The sequence below is a fragment of the Falco punctatus genome, assembly GCF_963210335.1.
Source record: "Falco punctatus genome assembly, chromosome: 10".
NCBI classification, from domain to species: domain Eukaryota; kingdom Metazoa; phylum Chordata; class Aves; order Falconiformes; family Falconidae; genus Falco; species Falco punctatus.
The window spans coordinates 13,936,112-13,961,490 of record NC_137590.1 but is presented as its reverse complement, the minus strand read 5'-3'; the positions used below and the strand labels follow the sequence as shown (position 1 = coordinate 13,961,490).

Here is a 25,379-nt window from a genome sequence, read left to right as displayed (position 1 = left end):
CATGTGAGGCAGTGGCCCTCTTATGAGGCTTACATAAGGTAAGTGAGTAGCCTGACAGAAATCATGGAAAGGATGATGGTGTATGTATTAGTTTCAGACATTAGTAGAGGGGAATTATTATAATAATGGGTGACTAAAACCATTTTAATTTGGAAAGGTTAATTTCTTTATAACCACAAGTACAGAGACCAAGTGAATGTATGTATTGTTTTTAAGTGAAGCTATTTCTTTTAACTTCTTGGAATTAATCCACTTAATTGTTTGTAAAATTCCAGGTTTTAAGTTGGCTTGCTGTAAAGTTTATTGTTAATTTGGAATATTTCTTTGATACCTTTCTCAAGTGGAAAAATGATCTTGTGAAATATTCGTAAATGTGTAGAGTCATTTTTCATGAGAGAAAAATCTGGAAGAAGGTTGAATACTTGCTTCTGCATCTTTGGAAATGAAAAAAGGTAGTTAATGTTTACATTTTAAATCTCGTTAGTTGATTGGCCTCAGCACTGCATATTGCTAGTACTAGGTATCATGTAAATCTGCGCTAAAGTGCCAAGGCAGGACAAATGTTTTGCACCATACCCTGAACATTTGAAATAACTTTTCAACACCAACCAAATAAAAGCTGCATTTGATGCCAGAAAGTCAGCAAACCACAAATCTTCAATGAAATGGTCTATCTGAGTTTCCAGGGGTGTCTGACAGTAAAAAGATGGTAGTGATGGACACTAATGAATTACTCATGATATCATATATGACACCACAAGGTCTTAGAGTACCTTCAAAGATTTCTTGATAAAATGTCAGTGAGATTGAGGAAGGGGTTTCAACAGAGGTGCATAAGCCTTTGAATTAATCTTCCTGGGGAGATCTGATCACATAGGTGTGCTAGAGGGTCCCTTGGAGCTTTTCACTCTCATCAGAGACTACTGTGGTATGGGTATGGTCACACACTTCCTTTCCACTAGTTTTGAAGGGTGAAATTCTCTATCCTCTGGTGCAACTGTTTCTGTCCTGGGGCAGCCTGATCTCCCGTGCTAATTAAGCCAGTTCTTTTCCATTACTTTTGGTAGGAGCTAAGATGGGATGCTTCCCAACACTGGAAAATGAGGCTTCAAAAGTACTGGAATCTGTCTTTGTAAGGGGAGATGGGGAAATGAGGGAGACCCAGCAGGTTGGAGCAGAAGGGTGTGATGTGTGATTGTACTGTAGGTGTCAGTGGTGCCATCCCTGACAAATTAATTAATATCATGTTGTGTTATGTGCATCTGGGGTTGAAATACTGTTCTGATACGAAAAACTACCTTAAAACTGGGTCTGAATTTGGTTGTATAGCACTGTTCATATTAGCCTGGAATTCTTCCTGCTTCATGCAGTATTTAAGACTATGCATTTCTTCAGTTAGGATGGGTTATTTCTGAGGAACGTGGCTGTATTACTGAATCTGCATAGTGCAAATTTAAAACCGTGTTAATGTGTTAATTTTTTAAGTGGGAATAATGTATTGAATAGAATAGGAAGGAATTACCTGCCACTTAAATTTTTAGTATTGCAGGTATATGAGGTAGTAGGTTTGTTTATAATCTTGGAATGAATGTATATAACGATAGCCAGCAAAGCATTTACGATAAGTGTTACAGGTTTTGTAGCGTGATTTCTCTTTGATGTTATTCTTCTAGGTCTAACTGTAAGCACTGAAATACTTTGATTTTATGCAAATTTTATTAATGTGATCTTTCAAATGTAAACTTCTGGCATAAAAATCTTCATATTTACCAGAGATGTCTAGATTTTGACTTTGAACTGCAGCTTTTTTGTAACAGTGAAGTAGTGAGGTGGTAAATTACTTGGAGTGTGGGAGAGGAGTTCTGGATCACAGCAGTAATCTTCATATCCAGAGTTGAGCCTTACGACTACTTCCTTTCTTGCTCTTCAGCTCTCATTGCTTCTCTTCTGTCACATTCTCATTTTACACCTTTTTGAAAGGTATGCTCCTTCTTTCAGAAGGAAGATACTTCAGTAAGCAGTGAATACGTTTTTCCTGAAAATAAAAGACCATATACTAGTTGTTCTTGGTCATCTGATTTTTTGTTGTTACTGTTTCTCATGTAAGTAGTCTGCTTTTGCATCTTTCATGGATGAGCAGATGGAAGGAAGACCTGTGCGTGCATGGCTTTCCCCAGTGCTAGTGCAGGAGCCATTTCCTGCAGTTTTGGGGGTCAAAGGATTGTACCTTTAGTCCGTGGTCTGGACAGAACTTAGGTACACAGTAGGTTTTGCCCTACTGACTTCTTTGGGCTGCTTTTATAATGCTTGTTGATGGAAGGGATTAATTTTGCTGCTGCTTAGTAGAAAGTGCAAGGCTTCCCAGATGTTGTCTTTAACAAATAGGGATGCAAAGTAATTTTCAATGGGGTTGGTCTTCTGAGTGGAAGTGGCATCAACTAGACCATACCAACATTTCTTTTATTTGCATCAGAAGTTATGTCCGTATGTGAGTTCTCAGACAGTATTTCTTTTTTTTTTTCCTCACATGATATTAATATATTTGCTTATTAGGAATTTTTTCTAATATTAGAGGGGCATAGGTCAAGTCCACTGCCTCTTTTACAGGGAGTGAAATCAGCAAACAGTGTCAACTGTGGTTGGAGTCACTGTTTCATCATTCTGGAAAGGATGTTTTCTGTCCTGTTCATGACATCCTGCAGTTTCTTTGATATTTAAGAAATCTATCCTGGATATGGTGGTTCTAGCCAAGTATCTTATGTGTCAGGTCTTCTAATTCTGAAGAAACTTGCAGAAAAATAAAACTAAAGGCCACTTACGCATCATTCTGATTAAAGCCGGTATCTTAAATACTGGGATAGGCTGGATATTTGTCAGGATGTGGAGATGAAACTGGTCACTGCTGAATGATACCCGTTTTTAAAAGCTAGGAAAGGCAGGACTCTTATGCTTTTAATGTTTTTGCAGATGTAAACAGTCTTCTGTCTCCTCACTAACCCTAGTGTTCAGAACCTTACGTTGGCCGTTGTGGGTGGTTGTGACTTCTGTCCTGTCCTTGGGCCCTGGCCATTGAATTTCCTTAACATATCTGAAACATTAACTGGAGCTTCAATATGAAGACTTCTTAAAAAAAAAAAAAAAAAAAAAAAGAAGCCTTTGTTTCTCTGTCACAGTAGAAGTAAATGTTTCTTAGGTAGCAGGCCACACTGAAACAACTCCTGCAGGTGCTAGTGTCTATCACAGCTCTTAAATATGAGGTGAACCTTGCCTCTTGGATGCTTGTGTAGGGGGGTGAGTATGCCTGTGATCCTTCAGAATCAAAGACATCCTTCTGTAGAGTTCTTGGGGTGAGTAGGGAATAAGAGGACTAATAGGTGCCAAATATTAATCAGTTGGACTGGAGTATTAATGCAAGGTGGTTGTATAACATCTAAATAATGAGATAGTGGAATTTGTGCAGATTACAGCAGATTGGTTGAGTATTGGAGAGTGCTGACATCTGAGAACATGGAATAAAGTGATACTGTTGACAAGGAGAATTACCATTAACAAGAGGATAAAGATCACTAGTTTTTCATACAGATTCCTCAACTACACAAAATAGTTATTAAGCTGAAACTGAAGAATTTACCCTGAATTCTGACATACTCTTTTTTTTCTTTGTTACCCAAGTCCTCAGGTAAAGGAAAAATGACTCCTTTTGGTTGGTTTCAGTTCATGTTAAAGTTTTTATTAAGCTTTCAAGACTTTTTTTAGAGTGAAGTCTTCCTAGGTAACTGAGGCAGGGAGTTCTTAATGCAGTTAAAACGGTAAGTTTTAGAAAGGACAAAATCTTTATGCAGTCAGTGGACCCGTTGAATGTTTCATTACCTCTTAGGGAAATGGGAGGAAAAAATAAAAGTGGATGTACTGATCTGAATGTATATTTGTTGGTAATTTGTTGGATTGGCCTTTGTCTAAAAATGCAGACACAAAAAGATGGGGAAACTGTTCTTGCGGTAGCTTTGCTCTGTCATTGGCAGATTAAGATGTTATATTGAGGCATCTTAAAAAGGGTTTAGTGAAGTCAGTATCAGCAGATGCAGGTGTCCTCAAGCTTCCAGTTCTGCAGTTAACGTCTTCCAGCTCAGTTACCGGCATAGATAATCTCTTCTTTTTTGCCTGAAATATATAAACTGTTGGGTTACCACTATCTACTGCCATCTTTGTATGCTTTTCTTGAGGTTTTGTTGGAATGTGAGAGGGGTAATTTACAGAAAAATTGACTGAGATTACAAGCTTTCTCTTTTTTTGCTTAATGAAGGCCTGTTGGAGGATGGATTTTTAATATATATTGCGTGTTTGTGAACAAGTATTGTAGTAGCATGATTTGGAATTGTGGAATTATTTTCTGTCTCTTGTTAAATTGGCTGCTCATACTGCTGTGGAATTTCTTGAAGCCATGTATATGAAAACTTCTCAGGCTTAACAATAGTTAGAAAATCTACAGGGATGCTGAACGTGAGGGATGGCCTCCGTAGTCTTACAGATCGGGCAGCCCTGCGTTTTCAGGTTCATCACTGTGTGAGAATAGTTGACCAAATTGAAACTAAAAGCTCATGGCAGTTTTGTGATTTTTCTAGAGCAGGATACTTTTGTGCTTTGATTGCTTCTGGAATTTAGGTCCAGAATGAATTCAAGTGCCTAACTTGTTTTGGGAAAACTGGAACATTTTACCTACAACATAATTGGGAATAAAACCCCTAAATACGTGGGTTTTGGCTGAATAATCTTTCTCAAATACTGTGCATCAGCTTCATGCTCCACTTCTAGATAAGTGACTGTTCTGTTCCACTGGAATGCTCGTATTATTACAGTTTGCAAGCTTAAAGAGAGTCTTGACTGCGGTGGCAGTGAATGAAAATCCTGGTGGCTAAGATTGGAGTACTTGCAGCATGCATGATGGTGCACGTGTTGAATGAGATAGCAGCAAAGTGCTACAGCAGCTCAGCCTGCTCAAGGGGATCTTGTTCTCCATCCCTGTTCTTGCACATCTTTACACTGGTTCTGATATTTGTGGTTTTTGGGCCTTTTAGATCACTCTTTGGCAGGTTCTTTTTTTGCTGAATTCATAAACTGTGTGTTTACCGAGTTGAGTGACTACTACTGGGGCAGAAGTATGTGGGTGAATGTGGCATAGACCATGTAACTGGGCACGGGAGAAGGGAGCAGGACAGTACCAGCCCAAGTAGTTGTGTTAGAGTTGTACATTGTTCTTTGTAGTCCATAAACACGGATTTAATATGCACTGTGAATCCTTTGTTTAATGAGGATCTGATATGTATGTTATGTAACCATTTAAACTAACCTAGAGTTTGTATTGGCAAAGCTTACCTCATCTGAGAAGGGAGATTTTTCCTTCAAGAAACTCTTCATTTGTGTTTTGAACTTTATCTATAGTTGGTCTTAAAACCTTACGCATTTTCACAGTGGGAATGGCTTATCACAGAAGTTCTTAACCTAAGCAAAACCAGAGGACTTTTTGAATAAGCAACAGTATATATGTTTATTATGAACGTTATTTTACCTTTGTCCCATCATTTGTAGAGATACTTGCATCATATTTTTCAGAGGTACATAATACGCTTTTTAAAGGAATATCCTTTCTAAAGGAGATGTGGCAGGAAGGCAGGATGATGCTGATGGGAATTGTCTGTCAGGGGAACTGCAATAATTTTTGGTTTCCAGCTAGAACTTCCAGTTTCAGAAAGGTGATTGATGTAGTATATTAAGAGGAATATGATTAAGTTGATCCTGGATGTTCAGTTCCTTTAAAACAAGATAACCAGTTTGCTGCTTCAGCTTACATTTCTGTCAGTATCTTTGCAATTGAATAGTTAACTGGAGAACAAGCAGGACAGAATGAACAAAAAATCATACTGAATTTGGAGGAGAAAGAGGTATTTGAAGATTTCCAAAGTTGCCTTCTGTTGTAGTAAATATTTTTGCAGGCAGTTAAGAGTGTTTGCTTAGACGTGCTAGCAGGCTTGCTAGGTTTAAATGTGTAATTGTGAGTTAAGGCTTTGTGCTTTTATGTTTTGATAATACTAGTTTTTTCAACTTCTTTTAGGCATTTAAGTTTAACCTGTATTGAGATGCAGTTCTGCAAAATGTAAAATAAATTTGAAACTCGCTCTTCCCACCCCCCCACCCCCCCGTATTTTCATTAAAAATAATTTGGACCAAATTGGGAGAGGAAAAAAAATGGAAATAATAAATTATAAGAAGAAACAACCAAGCATTTTACAGCGAATGTGGGGGGTAGGGGATGGTCTGCAATTGTAGTGGTTTACATGTACTGAGGTCTTACAGAACTCAAATCTGAATTTATCTTAAAATTGCAGTTCTGTACAAGTTTTTTCTGTAGATAATAGAGGTAATAATGCAGGTAATAATGAGATAACAAGTATTAATTAAAAAAGAAGCATGATTCTTGTACAGAATGTCTTAATGTTAAAATGCTCTTTGGTGTTAAATCAAGAGCTGTAGACTGTGCACTGTGCAGCCTTGCCACCGGGTGGGGTATGACTAACACTGTAAAATCAATCACGTTCAACAAGCCGGAATGTCTCCTTAGAAAAGAGGATGCCAGTCCCGTTTGTGGAATCTTTTAATGATACTGGCTCTGTGGCTCAAACGTGATTGTGAACAGCATGTTGCACGCAGGGCCTTGAATGCACAGATACACAGTTGTGCACTGTATGTCTTTAGACAAGGCTTTCTTTAGTATGTTATTGGATAAATTATTTAAATAAGATGCACTTTTTGTATGTTGTAGAGGCATAGTTTATTTCATAGTTTAATACTGGAGTTGAACAAGAAGTGATTAGCTTAACTTTCCCTCTTCCTTTAGGCATATCACTTAAGTTGCATGATGTGTGATCAGTTGGAGATTCTGAACAGGGAGATTGAAAGGTTATTACAGAACACCACCGTGGAAGAAGGCACTTTAAACTCAGATTGTCTTCAGCCATCAGTGACTGACTCCCTGGATATAATAACTGGTTCAAACAATGGAGCAAAATACATACTAGAGCAGGTATTCAATGCCATGAGATAGAGCACTAGGGTCTTTACAATTAGTTTATTCTGTTCTCTTTTTTGTTCTTTAATTTTTCCCTCATCTTTTTGGAGTGGGAATAGTTGACTGAGGGAAATAATGTAAACATGTAATCCCTATGGAGGAGGTACAGGGAAAGGAAATACTGATGTGGATCTAGCTGTACTGTAATTTTTTCCTAATTCTGCTTTGCTGCAGTCATGCAAATCTTGAGATCTGTTGTTCATGACATACTAAAGTGATCCACTGATGGAATTAGATTTGAAGAGGGGTTTGTCTTTTCCCTCTCCTTATTTTTGGGACAGTGACATGGCATTGGAGAATACCTAGAGATGATTGTTGCTTAGGAAGTAAAAAAGTGTTTAAGAGAGATAAGAGTTAGGGTCTTCAGAGATCTGAAGAAAAAAAAAAAAGATACATTTTTAAAAAGAAAAGTCAGACTGTGTATTGGCACATCTGTGAAGGATTATCTAATCTCTTCTTAAATTTGTATGTCTCCCCACCTGGAGTGTTAACAATCTGGTTTTACTCCTTTGAAAGAATTATTAATAATTTAGTGATTTCTTATACCTACTGTGGCAGTTCTGCTGCATCTTTAACTTGAGAATGCTGACAGCAGAGTCTGTGCCCAGTATTGTTCTTTTGTCTTTGCTAATTTATGTTACAGGTCAGTTCAGAAGTGACTTTCTATACTGTCCATCTGGTCCTCCTTTCCCTAACAAATCTTTTTTTGTAGTTATGTAGGCTATGTTGGGTTAAATGCAGGCATTTCCTACTGGCTTTCAAGCCCACATGTTTAGAAGCAAGCAGGCAGTGCTGATGTTCTATTGCCATTGTAGTTCTACATGTGACTAGGGACCCCTGGACTAAACAGTTGTCCTATCCAGATGCTTTAAATGAATGTGTTGTGATTTTGAAATACTTTCCAAGGGTTAATTTTTGGGAAAACATGTTGCTATTGATATAATCTGCTGTCCTTGAAATAAAGCTTCTGATTTTTTCTGTATTGCAAACCTTACTAGTGAAAGGGACAGTGATGAGGAATATTCCATTATTCTGAAGCTCAACCGTACGTTTTTATTATCCTACCTTGCAAAACCACTGAGTAGCTACTTGGATTTAAATCCTCAAACCTGCAGATGTCTTCTGTGATGAGGTTCAGTACAAATTGCTGAATCTTCTCTACTGTAACCTTGGGCATGTTGGAGTTTAAAAGCATTTCTGCATTTTCATTATGCTTGCTAAATTTAACTTTCAGAATGCCATCAGATGCTGTAAATGGAATAGACTTGTTGATTAACGTTTGTTACTGTTCTGGAAAACTTAATGGATTCTAAACGAATTGATGAGAGTACAGTCATATTTTGTATTTTTTTTTTTCAAAGGTCTCAACTGCTGGTAACCAGTGGAGGTGATACTGCTTTACTTTGACTTTTCCTTCTAGTTTCAGGGTCTTTCTGAAAGCAGAAAACTGTCAAGAAGGCAAAATAACACAATTTGCTTTATAGTATAATAGAAACAATAACAAGTTTATGCAGACAATAGTAAGATAAGTTCATAAATACATCGGTGCCTTATTTTGTTTCTTTTCTTTTCTTTTCTTTTTTTTTTCCTTTCCCCCTCCTAGGAGCCAGCAGGAAAAGGAGGATTAATAGTATTTGGTCCTGTTGACAGCTCAGAGACTCAGTTTGGCACTTCCGAATCTGGAAATTCAGCATGTGCTGGAAGGATAATGCTGAATGACTCTGATCCTTTGCTGCCCTCCTCTGGCACTCGTTTTCGTTCGGCTCTGCAGGGAGAAACCATTCGAACCTCTAATGCTGTGTCAGGTAAAGCATATAGAGGACATTGAAGAGACTTATTTCTTTACATTTTATCTGGAATTTAACTCTCAGAATTTGGATTACCTCTGCTTGTAGCTTTTATTTAACATTTCTTCATCTTTCAAGGTAAACAAAGATGTGAACTTTTAACTATTTTTACTTCTTTCTTTACTTCTGTTGCAGCCTTGTTCTGGTGGGAATATAATTTTAGTGTTATTTTTAAAAAAAAAACTAAGAAAATTATAGTTAGTGATCTGTTACAGGGGAACAGTGGAATGGAATTTCATAGTGAATTGAAGCGGCTTCAGCTTTTTACCTGTGTATTACAGGCTTAAAATTAACTTTTTATTCTAGTGATAATGTTAAAAGTAATCAGCTACTATTTAAATTGATGTTCTGGAGTCCACTGCTTTGATAGCAACATTTGTAGTGTCTCAATGAAAGTACTTTTAGGTTACAACTTCAGTATTAATTTAGCATACCTGCATGGATGTTTGTTTCCACAGCACTGACAGTTAATATTGCTGTTGTAGCCTTGTTAAATATAATACTAGAAAGTGGAGGAGCTGAACTATACAGAGATCGTGTCAGTAGAGAGAACAGGAATGTGACTAAAGCAATGAAATGAGGCATTTATCACCAGTGTACACTGCAAGATTAGGAAAAATCTCACTAAAGGATGCCTCTGAAAACTTGCAGTTGTACTATGTACACCTGTTAGAAGTATCCTTGATTCTTTCAGCATGTACTGTTACTTGAGAATTCTGTTAATGTTCCCTTTTGGCTTACTTGTGCAATTCTTGAGCCAGGAATATGCATATAAATACCCCAAAAACATTCTTGGGGGACAGCTGGGGAATGTCACTTGTTTTTGTTTTTAAAGCACTGTTTCTGTTTACCCGATTCATTGAGGTATACTTACTGCAGCATGTTATAGTTTCACATGAGCAATGTAATTGCAATGAATGCAAAACATGGTTTCTGCATTCGTTTAGGAGACCGTATGCATGGCATGCAACTCATTTAAAAGGATGTAACCCCAACTTTAATGCTTGTTCAAACCAGGTTATTCCTGAAGTACCCAAAATGCAATCTCAGGTCTTACATTTATTTCTTCTTTGCTTCTGTCTTCTCAAATAAGAAAGTCTCTTAGTATGCTGGAAAAGACTTCTGAGAAAAAAAGGGGCGATCCTGGTTGTCAGCACAAAATACTTTTTTTGTTTTGTTTTGTTTTTTCCCTTATGGCTCCATCTGTGATAGTTGCCAGTTCTTTGCTGAATCTTTTTTTAATTTGGTTGTTCTGGTAGATCATATAGGCTGAAAATCTCTCTGTAAATAACCATGTCAAGGAGCAGTCTTTCTCAAGTCTCATTCAACGCAGATATTTTTTTCCAGAGGTGTTTGAAAAGAATTTTTTTTGTTCCTTTCTGTATAATTTCTTCTATCCAATAAACATTGTTGGAGAAATAATGAAGGGAAAATGCATTGCTGTATCCTGAATAACCACCAGTGATTCTGAAACAACTTTTAAAATAGCAGCTATACTATTTAATAGACAAGAGATAGACCTAGTTTGTTTTAACAAGGAAGACTAAGGTATTTTTTTGGTTTTAGATTTTGTTTAAAATCCAAAACCTCATTATTATTTGACTAGCCCTGTATTATCTAAACAGCACTATCTTTGACTTTCTTTAAACTGGCTGTTTCTACCTTGTTTCTTACCTGCTGCAGGTAATAATGAGTCGTTTCTACCAGAAAATGTTACTGATAATAGATGCCATCCTCACCTTCAAACAGTAACTGTCTGTACTGTCTGTTTGGATGGCTCCTTGTTCTGGTCCATGGTCTTTCACGCTGGTGCATGTATGGTTCCTGTGTCCGCATAGGGAGTGGAACTGTTACAGGTTTTGCCCCAGACAAACCCTAGAGAATAGGTTCATACCATGAAAGGGTTTTTTGAGAAATACAGAGGATATGGGAAATCCTGAGGCTGTTTAATACGATGTGTCAGCATAGCATCCAAACCCATATATTTAACTTAGTACTTTGAAGGAATTCAGTCAACTTCTTGTTGATACTCAGTGAGTATTAGTGGCTCAAAACTTAAATTAAGCATTTTGTTACAATAACATGAGATTACATGAGAATGTTTAATAATTACTTAGGCTGTAAATACTGCTGGATCTGAATTTTGAACTTTCCATTTCTCTTCAGTGTTGCGGGGTGGGGACAGTGGTGTCCGTACTATGGAACAAGCTGTAACTTCACAGCCAGTGCCATTAGAATCTGAATCTAATACCGACAACATGGAAAACAGCTCTCCTGGTAAGATTTTTTTTTTTTCCCCTTTTAAATTGAGCAGTAAATATGCTTATTTGTCTGGGGTGTGTGTGTGTATCTATGTGTATATATATGTGTTTTTAAGTAATAACTTTGTAACAGCTGGATTATGTTGACAGTGTTCAGTGATGTACATAATTGCTACTGCTGTTGTATTACATGCACAATAACACATTTTATCTGGTTTAGGGGTCATAAAATGAGGTGGAGATAAAAATATATTATCACAAATAAATAATACTATGTTGAAAAAAACTTTTAAGAAAAAAAATCCTCCTTCACCACCCGTTTAATAACTGTTCCCTTGGTTTTAGCATCAGCTTTGGATGAGAAGGGTGAGCAAAGCAATGAGGAGGAACAAAAAACTATCAAGCCTACAAGTAAAGAGTTCAGGAAAACCTGGGGGTTTCGAAGGACTACAATTGCTAAACGAGAAGGTGCAGGAGATATTGATGTGGACTCTAGTGAACAACAGCCACAACAGCAGCAACAAAGCTTAAACCTCAGGCGTAGTGGACGGCAACCAAAGCGAACTGAAAGAGTGGAAGAATTTCTTACAACAGTAAGACGCAGAGGAAGGAGGAGTGCCCCTACTGCTCTGGAGGATTCGAGTGAACCAGCATCCTGTCCAGCTACAGATGCTGAAACCGCTTCGGAAGACAGTGTTGAGAGCACTCCAGATATAAAACGTGCAACTCGGAGGATTAGCACAAGGAGTAGTAAGGATCAGAAAAGCTCTAAAAGGAGACGCACAAAAGAGGAAGAAGAAGAAGAGGAGGAGGAAGAGGAGGAGGAGGAGGAAGATGAGGATGATACTTCCGACAGTGATAGTGATGGGTTAACCCTAAAGGAACTGCAGAATCGACTAAGAAAGAAGCGCGTTGAACAGAAATCTGTGGAGTTGACATTGAAGGATATACAGAACCGCCTGAGGAAAAGAAATTCAGAACAAGATCCTATAGAAACAGGTGATGCCCAGTCTGAAAAACAGGTTGAGTCTGAGTTGCCTGTCAAACAAGAACCTGAGACAGCAGACAGCACTGAGATTGCAAGTCAGGTGGTTGTGTCTGAGGAAGACACTGAAGATCTTCAGGTTCAGAAGGAAGTAAAGCCTACCCTTGGTGCAAAAGGGGTCACAGATGAAGAACTCAAAGAACTGCCCAAAAGCAAACCTGAGTCTGAGATCTATGACCCAAACGCACTGTATTGTATTTGTCGTCAGCCTCATAACAACAGGTAGGCAAAGGTTTAAATGAAAAGTGCAGTGCAAGTAGCTGGAACTTTTCTGTGATGAAAACTGAAACCAAATGCTAACACTTACTTTTTAAGTCTACATAAATGTGCTGTTTGGTTTGTTTGAAGTTTGGGGGGAAGATTTATAACAAATACTTAAAAGAACATGGAAGCAAACAGTGAAGCAGAACAGTATAGTGGTACTTTAGTGGGCTACTTAAGATCTGCTGCTTGAAATATCTGTTGAGCATTAATTGTTGTTTCATTTCACAATGTTTTACTGTTCCTTGGGTTTTTTTTCTTTTTCAGGTTTATGATTTGTTGCGATAGATGTGAGGAATGGTTTCACGGTGACTGCGTGGGTATTTCTGAGGCTCGAGGACGATTGTTAGAAAGGAATGGTGAGGACTATATCTGTCCAAACTGCACCATTCTACAGGGACAGGATGAGCCTGTTTCAGAAATAGACCAGCAGGAAGCTAAAGCGGGGCAAGTAAATGTGGATGGCACAGAATTCACAAGCATAGGAACAATTGAACAAAAATCTGTTGAGGACCAAGGAATCAAGGGTAGGATTGAAAAAGCTGCGAATCCAAGTGGGAAGAAAAAACTAAAGATATTTCAACCTGTAAGTATTTTAATTGTTTCTTATGTTTTTTGTGTTGTGGTGAGTACGTTGAGACAATGACTTACTTGTATGGCTGTAAATCTGACTTGGTTTTTTTGAGCTAAATAGGAAGCTGAACAACACACTAAATGTAACTGTTCAGCAGAAGTTTATCTATAGTTTTACTGGTACAGGAACTAAAACTAAGGAAGTGTTATTCTGAAGCGAGGGGCTTTAAAAGTTTTATGTAGGCATAAGGGAATGCTTTGTGCTATTCTGTCCTTTCTAGATACTGTTTTGGAAGTCATAGTAAGGTGTTTTTTTATTAAAAGTATTAAAATTCTGCACTGCTTTATATAGCTTTATAATAATCTCAGACAATTTTGGACATTTTCAGTGATAGTGAAATCATTTTCTTAACATTGGCAAGGAGTTAATTGGGAGTTAGAAGGAGTTAATCCGTTGGAGTTAATTCCAGCTGTACGCTTCCTCTGTACTCCCAGTTTTTGAAATCCTTATTTTTGTCTTGATGCTTCTTCAAGTTATTAATACATAGAGAATTGTTTTATATAGCCTTTTAAAACATAAAAATGTGTATTTGGAATTACTGCAAATCCTGGCATAAAATATAAAAGAAATCTATATTTTGTAATAGCAAGTTCAATGCCCAGTTTGCAATACAGGCAAAGAAGCTTCTTCAGCTCAATGTTTAATTTTCCACCAGTTTAAAATCTTGCTAACTTCATGCTGCAGTGGTTGGTTGTTCTGCCCAAGCTACTGTAGTAATGCCAACATCTTGGAATGTTTTCCTTTTCTTCTTACTATGCCTTGAAGAGCATGTGTAGTGTATTTGCTGTTAGAATGCTACAGCTATTTATATTTTTTTCTGTATGAATTTGTTCTTTCACACCTAATCTACAAACTTTGAAATCATCCCTAAAATAAGTATTACAAGTTTCAAGAGTCTCTCTGGAGGAATCTTTCTGTTGTAGTAAATTTTCTACAAAATGTTTATGGAACACCCTCCCGCTACTAGTCAGTTTAAATGACAGAGTGAATCCATATCAGCGTAGTGAGCTTAATGTGTAGATCAGAACAGTATTAACTTAATATTTACTATCTTAAGATAAATGTGCAGAAAAGAGTATTTTTCTCAAAACTGTTTTCAGATACAATTTCAAATGCATTTGTACTTTGTACACAAAAATGTTCTTGAGAGTCCAGTTCTATGGACATTGGTCTGCTGACAGTGTTAGTATTAATTTTAGGTTTCTTCTGAGTATCACCAATTACTCTTTGATATTAGCTTGCTAAAAATTACGTGTTGGGCATTTCTCCTTCAGTGAAAGAAAAACATAACTAGCATTAACTCATTGCCTCTTATGGGAGAACTGCTTATATTGTAGGTATTCTTTCGGCAGTTGGAAATGGAATGGAACTGCTCTACTTGTGTTTGCCAGGTGGTACCATGGTCTGTTTTCAAGGAACATGCTGTTTTTTAAACCTTAACATTTGAAGAGGAAGGGCTTAGTATATAACACCTAGAGTAATTGTGAAGTAGAGGAAAATACAGATTGCACATGCAAACTTCTCATTGTGTAAGAAGTATTAGGCTATGGCAGAATTATCTGGGAGAATGGTTGTGTTTATGTAAGTTGGAGACTTCTCAAATTAAACCTGGTAAACCAGTAGAGCAAGAATTATCTGTACACCTGAATAGCTGAGTGCTTCCTTTTGCATGTGTGCATGGTTGAGGACAGAACTGATGCTGATATAAAAGTAAAATGTGTTTTAGAAACCTTTCTCTTGAGAAACTACTTCCGCATTATTAAGGTTTATTTCTCACATGATGTAGAGGATCAGAAAAAAGCATTTGTGTGCTTATGGGATATGAAAATTCAGGAAACCAGCCTCCCTTGGTTCACTGCTAGCAGACCAGCCACTTGAAAATACAACGCATTCTGAAAATAGTGTTAAAGAGTGAAATTCTTATGTTTGTATGGATTGTTTCTGTTATGCGTGAAAGTCAGTCATAGCTGCAGTCTGCACATACAGTATGTAAGCACTTCTTCATGTTATAAAAATATGTTTCTGTGGTTTCCTCTTTGAACTCACTGTATTTCAATCTATAGGTAATTGAAGCGCCTGGTGCGTCAAAGTGCATTGGTCCTGGCTGTTTTAGTTTGGCTCAGCCTGATTCTGTGTATTGCAGCAATGACTGTATTCTCAAACATGCTGCAGCCACTATGAAGTTTTTAAGTGCTGGCAAAGATGCAAAACCAAAACCTAAAGAGAAGATCAAACCAAAACCGGAAAAACCTGGCATGCCAAAATCTCAGCTGCAGGTAAGCTTATGTTCCTGATTCAAAACAGTTAGGAAGTGCGGCGTCTCTTATTTCTGTGCTGTCCTTTGAGTCACATGAAGTTGCCAAGTCCTGCATCAAAGAGGAGATTTCTATTACATATTTTTTGTGTTCTCTTGCCTTTTTCTGTAGTAGACATATTGTTTAATTCTTCTGACAACAAAATGTTTTTCTGTCACTTCTAAAAAATCCTAATTGTCTCTAGATAGTTTCTTGCAAGTGGCTTCTAGATGGCAGTGCGCTTTATTAAAAAAATATTTTAATTAATTCCAAATCAATTTACTTTTAAAAAAAGCATAACCAGTACATCTCTTTCATTTTGATTTAATTCCATATTAATTTTAGCTTTTAAAACTCCAAATTACTGGGGTTTGGGCAGTAATTTGGAATTACCGTGGATTGTGAACTAATGTGACCGCATTGTATGTGCGCTTTAGAAGCAAAAAGATTAAATCAGAGCCTCTCCTTTCCCTTTGGAAACAACTATAAAACAGGCAGTAGTTTTTCAAACAGGAAAAAACCAAAACCCAGAACTTGATGATAAATACTGGTAATTCTGATGTGGTTTCTTTACCATTCTCTTTTCCTGAAGTTACAGTGTATATTGCCTTTGCTTTATAAACCTGAATGTGAAATTATGTCACTTCAAGTGTATTTACAGGAGTTATCTATAAAATTTATGTACATGTATGTAACTATATCTCTGATTGTAAAATATACTTGATTATTAGTAATTAAGCATCTTTTAATCATACAGGCAGGTATTAAACCTCTTTCAAACCAAAAGAGACAATTTCCTGAGAAAAGAGAGGTGAATATGAAGAAGACTGTTCTGACAACTGCCAAGACTGAGGCAAACACTCAACCTATTGCTAAAGAGCCAGCAGCAGAAAACAGCACACCATCCTGGGCAAGCGATCATAATTACAATGCTGTAAAGCCTGAAAGGACTGCTGCCATTTCATCTTCACTGTTGTTCAAATGTATGTATCGCATAGGGATATTCCTGAATAATCATTTACATTTTCTTTGAATACCCATCCATTCTTGGCTCTGCAAGACTAGGGGGCTTAGGATTTGGGGGTGTTTTTTCTTAATACGGCACCAAACTACTTTTCTCCACCTTCAAAGATTCACACACAGAGATACATACGTGGGAGATGCTATTAGAAGTTTCATTTGTATCATATGGCAGTTGTATGATTATAAGAGCCTATCAATCTACCCAGCTGATTTCAGGATGAAAACTACATGATTAAGCTTTTAAGTTTTTCCCATAAAGACAATAACTATTTCTAATCTAGAAAAGGTAAGTATTGATAGACTTGTTAAATTTTACAAAAAGGTTGCAAAGGGTGCACTGTGAAGCAGAAATTGACTGTACTAATTTGAATTGTATTTTTGTAATTTAGATTTGGCACCTGTCTCTCAGGTCTTGCATTTTCAGTGCTAGTGCCGAGAATGAAACCTTCAACGTGGTATCCAACGATACTTTACACCTCTGCAAACAGCTTTTAACTGTCAAGTATATCCAAGTTATTCCTGCTGCTTTTCTTCCTTACATGAAATAATTTAAGGACCATTCTTCTTAAGTTTGGGGGGAGGCAGCATTTTTTTTCCCTCCTTTCTATTTCTATGTTCATACTTCACACATTTTCCACACGACAAGAACACGTCTTAAGTGGATATTAGGCAGAGATACTGCCTTGCATATTTTTGCAGGTTTTGAATAGCATCCCTGTAACTCATATAAAGGTAAGTAAATACTGCTTTGTAGCCTGAACAAGTCTTTCTGCTAATGATGTTTTTTTGATTGACTCCAACTAAGTATTTTTATAATGCAGCGGTGGAACTTCAGATGAAGTCTTTCAACTCACACTTACAAAACACATGACCTGGTGTCTAATGTTTGCTCACTTGAAGATTAATGAGTTCAGAAATTCAGTTCTCGCAGCTTTCTTAATGACACTTTAGCCAATTTACATTTTATTTTCAGAAATAAACCTAGTTATTAAACACATTATACGTAAAGTAACTGTAAGTTTATAATTTATCTTTAAGATGAGATATTTTTTTGATGTAATTTTTAAACAGAGGGAGCACCAACTACCCTAAATTGCTGTTTATTGTTACAGCACATAGTAGACTTACTAGATGTGTTTTAATTGTATTTAGCCACATCAGATGTTTAAATGGTTACAAATTTTTCATGGATGTTTTCGTTGCATATTTTGTTACTTGGGCCCTGTGCCTTTTTTATAGTGAACTCTTTTAAGATACATATTTTGATCTGCTTGCATTTTTTAAAGCTCGCTTTAAAGAAACTAGCTTTTTTTGTCAGAAATAGTACAGAAACAGTAATGTTTTAAACATGACTAAAATTAAATGAGAAAGATGTAAATGAAACTGTAAGGGCATATTTTACATCTCAAATTTCATGACACTTTGGTCTCAATATAATTGCGAGTGTCCATATAACCATATCACTTAAAATGTCCTTATTGCTATAGGTTTTTTTTCTAGGAGACAGGAATGCAGGTTTTGAGGCAGCAGGTTTAGGGTTTTTTGAGAGTGGTTGCTTTTTTTAAGTTTTACCACACTGTAGGTTATACAGATTTAACCAGTTCAGTAGAAAATTTAATTCCTGTAGCAGCTAAACTGTTACATTGATTCAAAATTATGTGTATATACCAGACTTCAGTAACGTATAGAAAACAGCCTAGTTCATGTGATGAAGAAGTCTCATATCAAATGCAAGGAAGAACTTCAGATTGCTGTTATTCAGGTAAGTTGTACTAGTATGTGGGGACTCTGCTGTTACTAAATGCCCAGGTAAATTGTGTATTTGTGAAAAAGTTTGTCCTGCTTTTTTGATGGATGGTTTGATCTGTAATCTTCCTGAGAAGCTGCTGTTGCATCATCTTCTAAAAGTGTTCGACAAGTTTTTATTGATTTAACAAATCTTTTTATACGCTGTTCAAAACAGAAGTGACAGCATTACGGAAATTCACGAGTCATCTCACTTCAGCCTAATCTAAAAGCTAGAACTCTTGAAGTCTGAGCTAGTCTTGTCAAGAAAACACCTTCAGTGGACAAAACATGAAACCTGTTTTAGACACTAGTCTCTAGAACAAAGTGACTCACTGTTTGGAAATGTGTATTTCTGAACAATGATTATGAAAGAAGTTTAAGCTGATTAGTTTAGACATCCAGGTGTCTAACATTGGGACTCTTAAGGTCACCTAGAGCAGGCTAAAGGTGGGATTCTTCCCTATACAGTATTTCAAAATACCGCCTGTATTCTCCCAGAGCTTCAAGCTGTGTTCTGCAAAACTTTGTATTTGACTTCAGTGCCCGAGGACGCCCATTAGGAATTAAGGAAACTTAACGTGATTAGCAGAATTACTCTCTGTAATACTTCTTCCATCAGTCAGTTTACCACCATATTTCAGATGTGGATTTACTCTATGCGTTTTGACTCTCTACTTGTCAGATACAGAATTTTGTTGTCATTACATATGACAGTAGTTTTATCAAGTAGTAGCAAGAAGAAAATCAAGCCGCTCTTACAGATGTACTGAGTGATAGAGGCATATAGTACATTTGCATCTAAACCCTGCCACCAAGCCCTCTTTTCTCCTCCCAACATGTTCTGCTAGGTTTTTTTTTAAAAGGGTATTTGGTGCTAGTAGTATGTAGTTACAGAGAGCAGTGATTTCTTTTCCTGTTTTCCCATTAGTTTTGGTCTCTCCAGTTCCAATTTTTCTGTAGCTTTTTTTTTTTGGATGAGTTAGTGGTGTACTTGGAAGTGACTGTACACCAAAATCTGGTGCCTGGTTAATAACACTATCTAACATCTTGATGTTCCCAGTGAAAATAATATTATTTATTAGTTTAATAACTAGAGTGGGAAATACCTTGAACTTGCTTTAAGTGAATGTGAAGTACAAGTACTTTAAAGTTGCAGGCAGTATTTGAACTGCACATGTAAGAGGAAATAGATATGCGTCATATTCCCTTTCAGAAGTGTTGCTTTTAATTTCGTTAGGAAAATAGGTAATAATTTCATAAGCAGTGTTCAGCTTTTACATTGAATATGAAAAGTCATCCTAGCTTCCAAATTGGTGCAAGTGTATGGACTGTTGAGATTTAGCAACATTGTTGTTTAGAGATTCAAGTTGTGATAGAAATCCTGAATTTATCAGGTGAGCTAGTGTTAATTATCAATATTTAGGTCATATCAAAGGAGGTATAAAACTAATAACAAAAGCAAAACAGACTCTCATTTATTTAGTAAGATGATCTTAGGGTTTGCAGGGGAAGCACCACCCAAAACGATTTCTGAAATGTTTCAGTTCTGTGAGCAGACTACCATATATTTAGTAATGGGAAGCATTATTTTTAGTTATACTGGAGAAGGACAAACTTTAAACAACATAATGTAAACATGTTTTTTTCCAGAAGGAGCCACAAAAGCAGTTTGCGTCCACTGCTTATTTGACTCTGCTGAGAGCTTTTCTACTTAGTTTCACACTAATTAATACCATGTATTGCATTTGTCTCCTTATATTCACCACTGCCCTGTAAGAAGGGGGTAAAGGAACACTTCAAACATGACGTTTGCTGATGCAGATGTTTATCAGCAGTATCAGTGTTTGTCTGAAGCACCCTGAACTCAGGTTTTCTGTTTGATAGAGCAGCACTTGGAAGAGATTTTTTTCTATATATTTGTTGTTAATTGCCAAATAGAAATCAGCAGAAAATGTACCGGCACTTTTAAAACAGAAAATTAATCCAAAAGGAGGGGAAAAAAAATAGGCATTTGTAGAACCCCAAATTTTAAACTGCTTAGCACACTTACGACTGAGTACTTACCAGTGCCTCAGATCTTTGTTTTGAAATTCAGCTGACTTACCTGTTCATGTATTTCTTTTAAGCCTAAAAAGATAAGTTACTCAGGTGCTAAGATGTTTTAAGTAGCTTTAACTGCATTTATTGATAAAAGTAACTAAGTGCACAGGAGAGTGAAGGGTTTATTAGATTAAAAAAAATAAACATTAAATGTGTTTCTTATTATTGTTCTTATGGTGGAACTTCCTGAGTAAAAAGCACTTCTCTGTCACACTAAGTTGCTAAACTTTCGTTTAATTAACTGCAGACAGATAAATAGCATATCTACTGTAATACCGTATTTGGTAACAGTCTCTCATAAAGTCGTTAATGAATTACAGGAGGACAAGGCTGCCACCTCCTGGAAGCGGGAGACCAGGTTTGAGGAGCCCTGGCTCTGGTGATGCAATTTCCTTGTATTAGCCCTTTTCGGCTTTCTTCATTTCTTCTGCAGCTGAACTTTTTTACACCCAAGACTTATTCACGGAGTGAATGGTGTTTGCTTATACAGTTAAAGATCTCAGGTACAAAGGGCACTTGGACTGCGTTGTTCCTGTACACCTCTAAATAAATATGGAGACTTTGTAAAGGGAATACAGTGATACTGGGAGCTCATAATCAGAAAACGTGATAGGCATACCAAAATGCTAGGATTATAGCATACATAATTTATATTTTTTTTCTTGTGTTGTTTTTCTTTCCATAGTAACAGTATGAAGGCAGGAAAGAGAAAATACACCACTATAAAGAGAGCAGGGGGAAAACGTAGTACACTCAAAGACAGAGGAGTTCTATGACTCGGGAGGTAAAAGTGATGTAAGAAGCTCTAAGTACCGTTGCAGGAAAAAAAAAAGTAAAGCCTTGTCTGCACACAAGTTGGTACCAGTTTAATGCTTCTCTTTGGGCAAGATTGTACCAGTGTAGTGCAGTGTATGTGGATATACTGCTGTTGGTTTAGCTTAACTATCAAAAAATATTTTACTTAAATTGAGGAACTGTTCTAAAGTCGTATGTTGTCTGCAAGGACTGATTGTAGTTAAAATTGATGGCTTTGATTTGGTGTGAGTGCTTCCCCACAGGAAAAAGTAGCCTGCGCCAAAGTTCTGTACTATTGTAGCTAAACTACTTCTGGCATCTGAATTAACTCCTTGCAAGCTAAGGTGTCTTTGCTTAATGCTAATTCTGCAACATAGTCATACTAAGAGGTAGTAAATATTGAGTAGGACCAGGGGAATAAAAGGAATTATTTTATGTTACTGGCCATATGGGGCACGTGGCTGCTGTGTATGTAGGTCTAGCCTTAACCCTTTGTAACTAGAGGAATTTTCAGAAAGAAAGGCTGCTGACAGACCAAATAATGATCAGAATACCTAAGATTAGTCTGCCAGAACTGAGAAATTCATGGTGGAATCTTCTGGGTTTGGAAAGGTTGTAGTACAGGAGCAGCTGGTGTAACACAGTTCTGGTGCTGAACTTGCATCATGAGGATGGCAGGGGCTGTGCTGGCACAGGGGCTGGCACAGGATCTGAACCCTGGCTGTGGAGCGAGGCAGACCAGTAGTGGCTGCTGAAGCCAACATCCCCTGGGACCCAGCCATTAAAAGCAGCAGTGGGATCCTTGGGGAGCAGTTATCACCTCCTGCCTGTGAACTACTGGAGCTCCCCTTCTCTGCTCTACAAGGTATGTTACATTTCTCCTGTGGCTCTCAGCCACATGAAGATTTTTGCCATGTCTCTTAAGTTAGGAAGGCTGGTCCCTGCTGCTGGCATGTTTCCTATTTTGCCTTTCAAGCACCTAGAACCCTCAAGGCGCTTGGACAACAGAAAGCCAGCACTCTTGCCGTAATGAGTGCTTGGCTTCAGTTTAAGGAACCATTGCTGAGGGGAAGATTGGGGGGGGGCAGGAAACTGGTACAACTTATGGACACACTATGAATATTAGGGTGGTTTATCTCTTGTCATCAACGCTGAAAGTGATGAAAGTTTGATTAAAAAAACTCACCACCCTCTATTGCTGTTTTGCTTTCTTTTACTAATATGACTGTAGTTCTTTGAACTAGCTCACTTGACGGCGTAGCCAGTGAAAAAGATCTTTCTCTGCTAGTCCCCAAATAAAAGGGTTTTTTTCGAGGTGATCGCTTGCATTTTGGAGTCAAGTGTTGCTGCTGCTGACTTGCTGTGTCTGATCTGTACTGAACTTGGAACCTGAAGATGGCCTATCCCTGCAAGGAGCGATGGTACCAATCCGTGAATGCTCTGGAAAATCAGGAGCCCTTTTTTGTGCAGCAGATAGTGCCTCTCTGTCATTCAGGAGTGGTGTAGTTGTGAAGGTGCAGTCGTCTAATGTAGACCAGATAAATCACTATAATTTCATGTAGATGAAAACAAAGCTTTGCGTGTGTAAGATACGGATTTGCATGAGCATAGCTATGGGGTTGGCTTGAATGGGAACAAACCACCACTACAGAAAAGGCCCTTGTCTCAGAGTTTCCTAAAATGATTTAAGGACAGGTTTACTTTCTTTGTGTGTCTGTGTTAAGGCTTGGCACACAGGTGGCTTAATTAAGAGCTTCTCATTGCAGTGCAGTTTAGAACTGATTGAGGCTTTTGAAGAAAAACGGCAGGAGACACACCTCTGCCACACTAGTGTCTGAAAATAAAGTTGCTTTGGTCTTGGGAGCAGACACATCGTTCCGTAGGCAGTTATCAGTGAAAACTAACACTGAAAGCTATGTAAGAATAGTTCAACACTTCTGACTTATTCAGAACTAATGCTAAGCTATCTTTGAGGGAAATGCCGAAAAATCTAGCAAAAGCAGGTTTCAGGAAAGCAACGGCCCCGGAGGCGAAGCGGTTACAAAGCACACCTCGCCTCACCTTGCCAGCCTTGGGCACTGAGCGCTGAGTGCCACCAGAGGGGGCTTCAGGGGCACCGAACGGGACTGGCTCCTCCGCGAGGTCCTGATGCTCTCAGGTGGTCAGGCATGCATCCCAGCAGCGGGCTGCCAAGGCTGCTCTTGAGGAAGGCCTCCCGACTGGTAAGTAACGTCCCGTTGTAGAGTGCTTTATAACTGACGTCTAAAGCACCAGCTCACCCGTGTGTTCTGTTCAGGTGTTTCAGTTAGGTAATGCATCGAAAGGTTTCACTTCGGAAGAACCCGGGGACTAAAGTTCGGTATCTGCCACTGCATTAGGGTGGAAGGGTTAGTTTAAATGCTGCTCTGTGAAGATTATTTCTATCACAAGTCATGCAGAAGAGGGTCATCCCGCAGCTGCACCAGACAAGTCCATTTAGGACAGTGAGGCTGAGTGGCAAAGGGAAGAAGCTGTTGGAACAACACCAGTTTTAAATTTGAGAAATCCTGCTCATCCTCTGTTTCAACAGTTTTATAAAGGGAAAAATGCAGTTCTTCAATATGGAGATATTAGCAAAGAGGGTGGGGGAGATACTTCATCTTCTCTGAGTCAAGAGCCTGTCCTGTCCTACTGTGATACGTGCCAAAAAGGGCTGCCCTGGCCTCGTGGTGGTCGGGCTGGACAGCTGCACACGCTGGAACAACCGCTTAGGGACAGGGGTAGTGCAGCTACCTGCATCTGAGCAAGAAGGAGCTGCGGGACCGTACAGAAACATCACTGCAATTTCACAGGCCAGTTTGACTGACACTGGAAATGCTGGCTGGGGTTTTATGCAAATTCCTAACCAGATTATTGCTTCTGGCTGGGGTTTTCACACCTGCATTCCTGTCAGATGTAAAGGCCAGTGCTGTTGCCTATCTTTAGAGATAAGCTTTTCTCAAAACACAAATTACTCAGCTCTGGCCAGCCTTTACACAATCCATGGGAGAATACCTTCTAACAGGCATTTTTGCTTTTTAACAGCTGCAAAGCTGCACTGGTGTAAATTTTCTCCCCTTTAATTTGAAAAATTGTTTGGTTTTTTTTTTAAGCACCTAAAAATCCTTTTTAAGTGTAGTGAACATGCCACTTTAAAAGGTGGATCAGAAGTAACTGTACTATTGTTTTATAGCTTTTATCATTCATATTGTGGAATTGTACAGATATTTTTTTTTAACAGAAAATGTTAACTACCAGCTGTCTTACTGTTGGTGCCACACAAACGCACATGCTGTGTGCAAGTCTGAAAGTTAGTTGTGGTGGGGTTGGGTTTTTTTTGTTTTGTTGTCTCCCCCCCCCCCCCCCCTTATTTTAATGACTGAGGAGCATGAAAATAGCAGTAGATCCCACACATGCTTCAGCAGCCTGGGTGCTGTGGGCTTGTGAAGGCTGGCGATGTGCAAGGCAGTGTCTTCTGAAGTGTTGGGTTGCTGACGCCCTGCTCCCTTCGACCAGTGCTCCCGCTGTGCAAAGGTCTGTGCAAAGTTCTGGGCACACCGGACAAGACGACGCAGCCATCAGCCTGTGTTCCCCACACACAGTCTTGAGGAATTTTATCCTGGGGGGTGGGGGGAAAGGTAGATTAGCGTAGATGGAGGGGAACACAGGGAAATGTCGAGACAATATTAGACACCAGAGGCAATAGTTCTGGTGTGTGAACAGCCTTATGCCAAATTTTTAATTCTGTAAGGAAACTTCCCATAATTAGTACTGTAATGATCAGCTTGTATGGCTGCAAGGCATTTTTCACAAAAGGCTTTTTAGTGTTGTGCAGTAGTAGCTGTGATGCTTTTTTAAAAAAGATTTTTACAAGAAAATTCCGAGGCTTACAGACTCCTTGTGAAACAGATTCTTCAAGCATAACTGCCTACAGTTTACACATCATTTAAAACTTCTTAGCATCAACCAGAGCAAGAAATGTAAAGTTCTTTTAAAGAACTGTAGTTTGAATAATTTTAAAACTATACAAAGAAAAGTAACAGTATGTTTCTTGAGGTAGTTAAATATTGGAAAAACTAGATGGTGTCTCCAGCAAACTAACCCACCACAAATGGGATAATATAAATAGAAACTAGGGGTGGTGGTGGTATATTTTTGAAGTGGCTTTCTAAAGCTACTGTTCCAAAGAA

General features: G+C 38.1%; 1 protein-coding gene across 2 annotated transcripts in view; it reads left to right on the top strand.

Moving 5' to 3' along the window:
• Positions 1 to 25,379, top strand: part of DIDO1 (death inducer-obliterator 1) — a 55,413-nt gene that overhangs the window by 5,751 nt on the left and 24,283 nt on the right. Inside the window, exons 2-7 of one of the 2 annotated variants that reach the window (XR_013930742.1) lie at positions 8,727 to 8,928; positions 11,137 to 11,247; positions 11,577 to 12,498; positions 12,805 to 13,123; positions 15,235 to 15,447; positions 16,223 to 23,393. Coding sequence is in view for 1 of the 2 variants with exons in the window: in XM_080404408.1 (XP_080260534.1) it covers positions 8,832 to 8,928; positions 11,137 to 11,247; positions 11,577 to 12,498; positions 12,805 to 13,123; positions 15,235 to 15,447; positions 16,223 to 16,448 (1,888 nt within the window). In the remaining variant the exon portion in view is untranslated. The remainder of the gene's footprint in view (positions 1 to 8,726; positions 8,929 to 11,136; positions 11,248 to 11,576; positions 12,499 to 12,804; positions 13,124 to 15,234; positions 15,448 to 16,222; positions 23,394 to 25,379) is intronic. The other variant, XM_080404408.1, reaches the window with a different exon arrangement.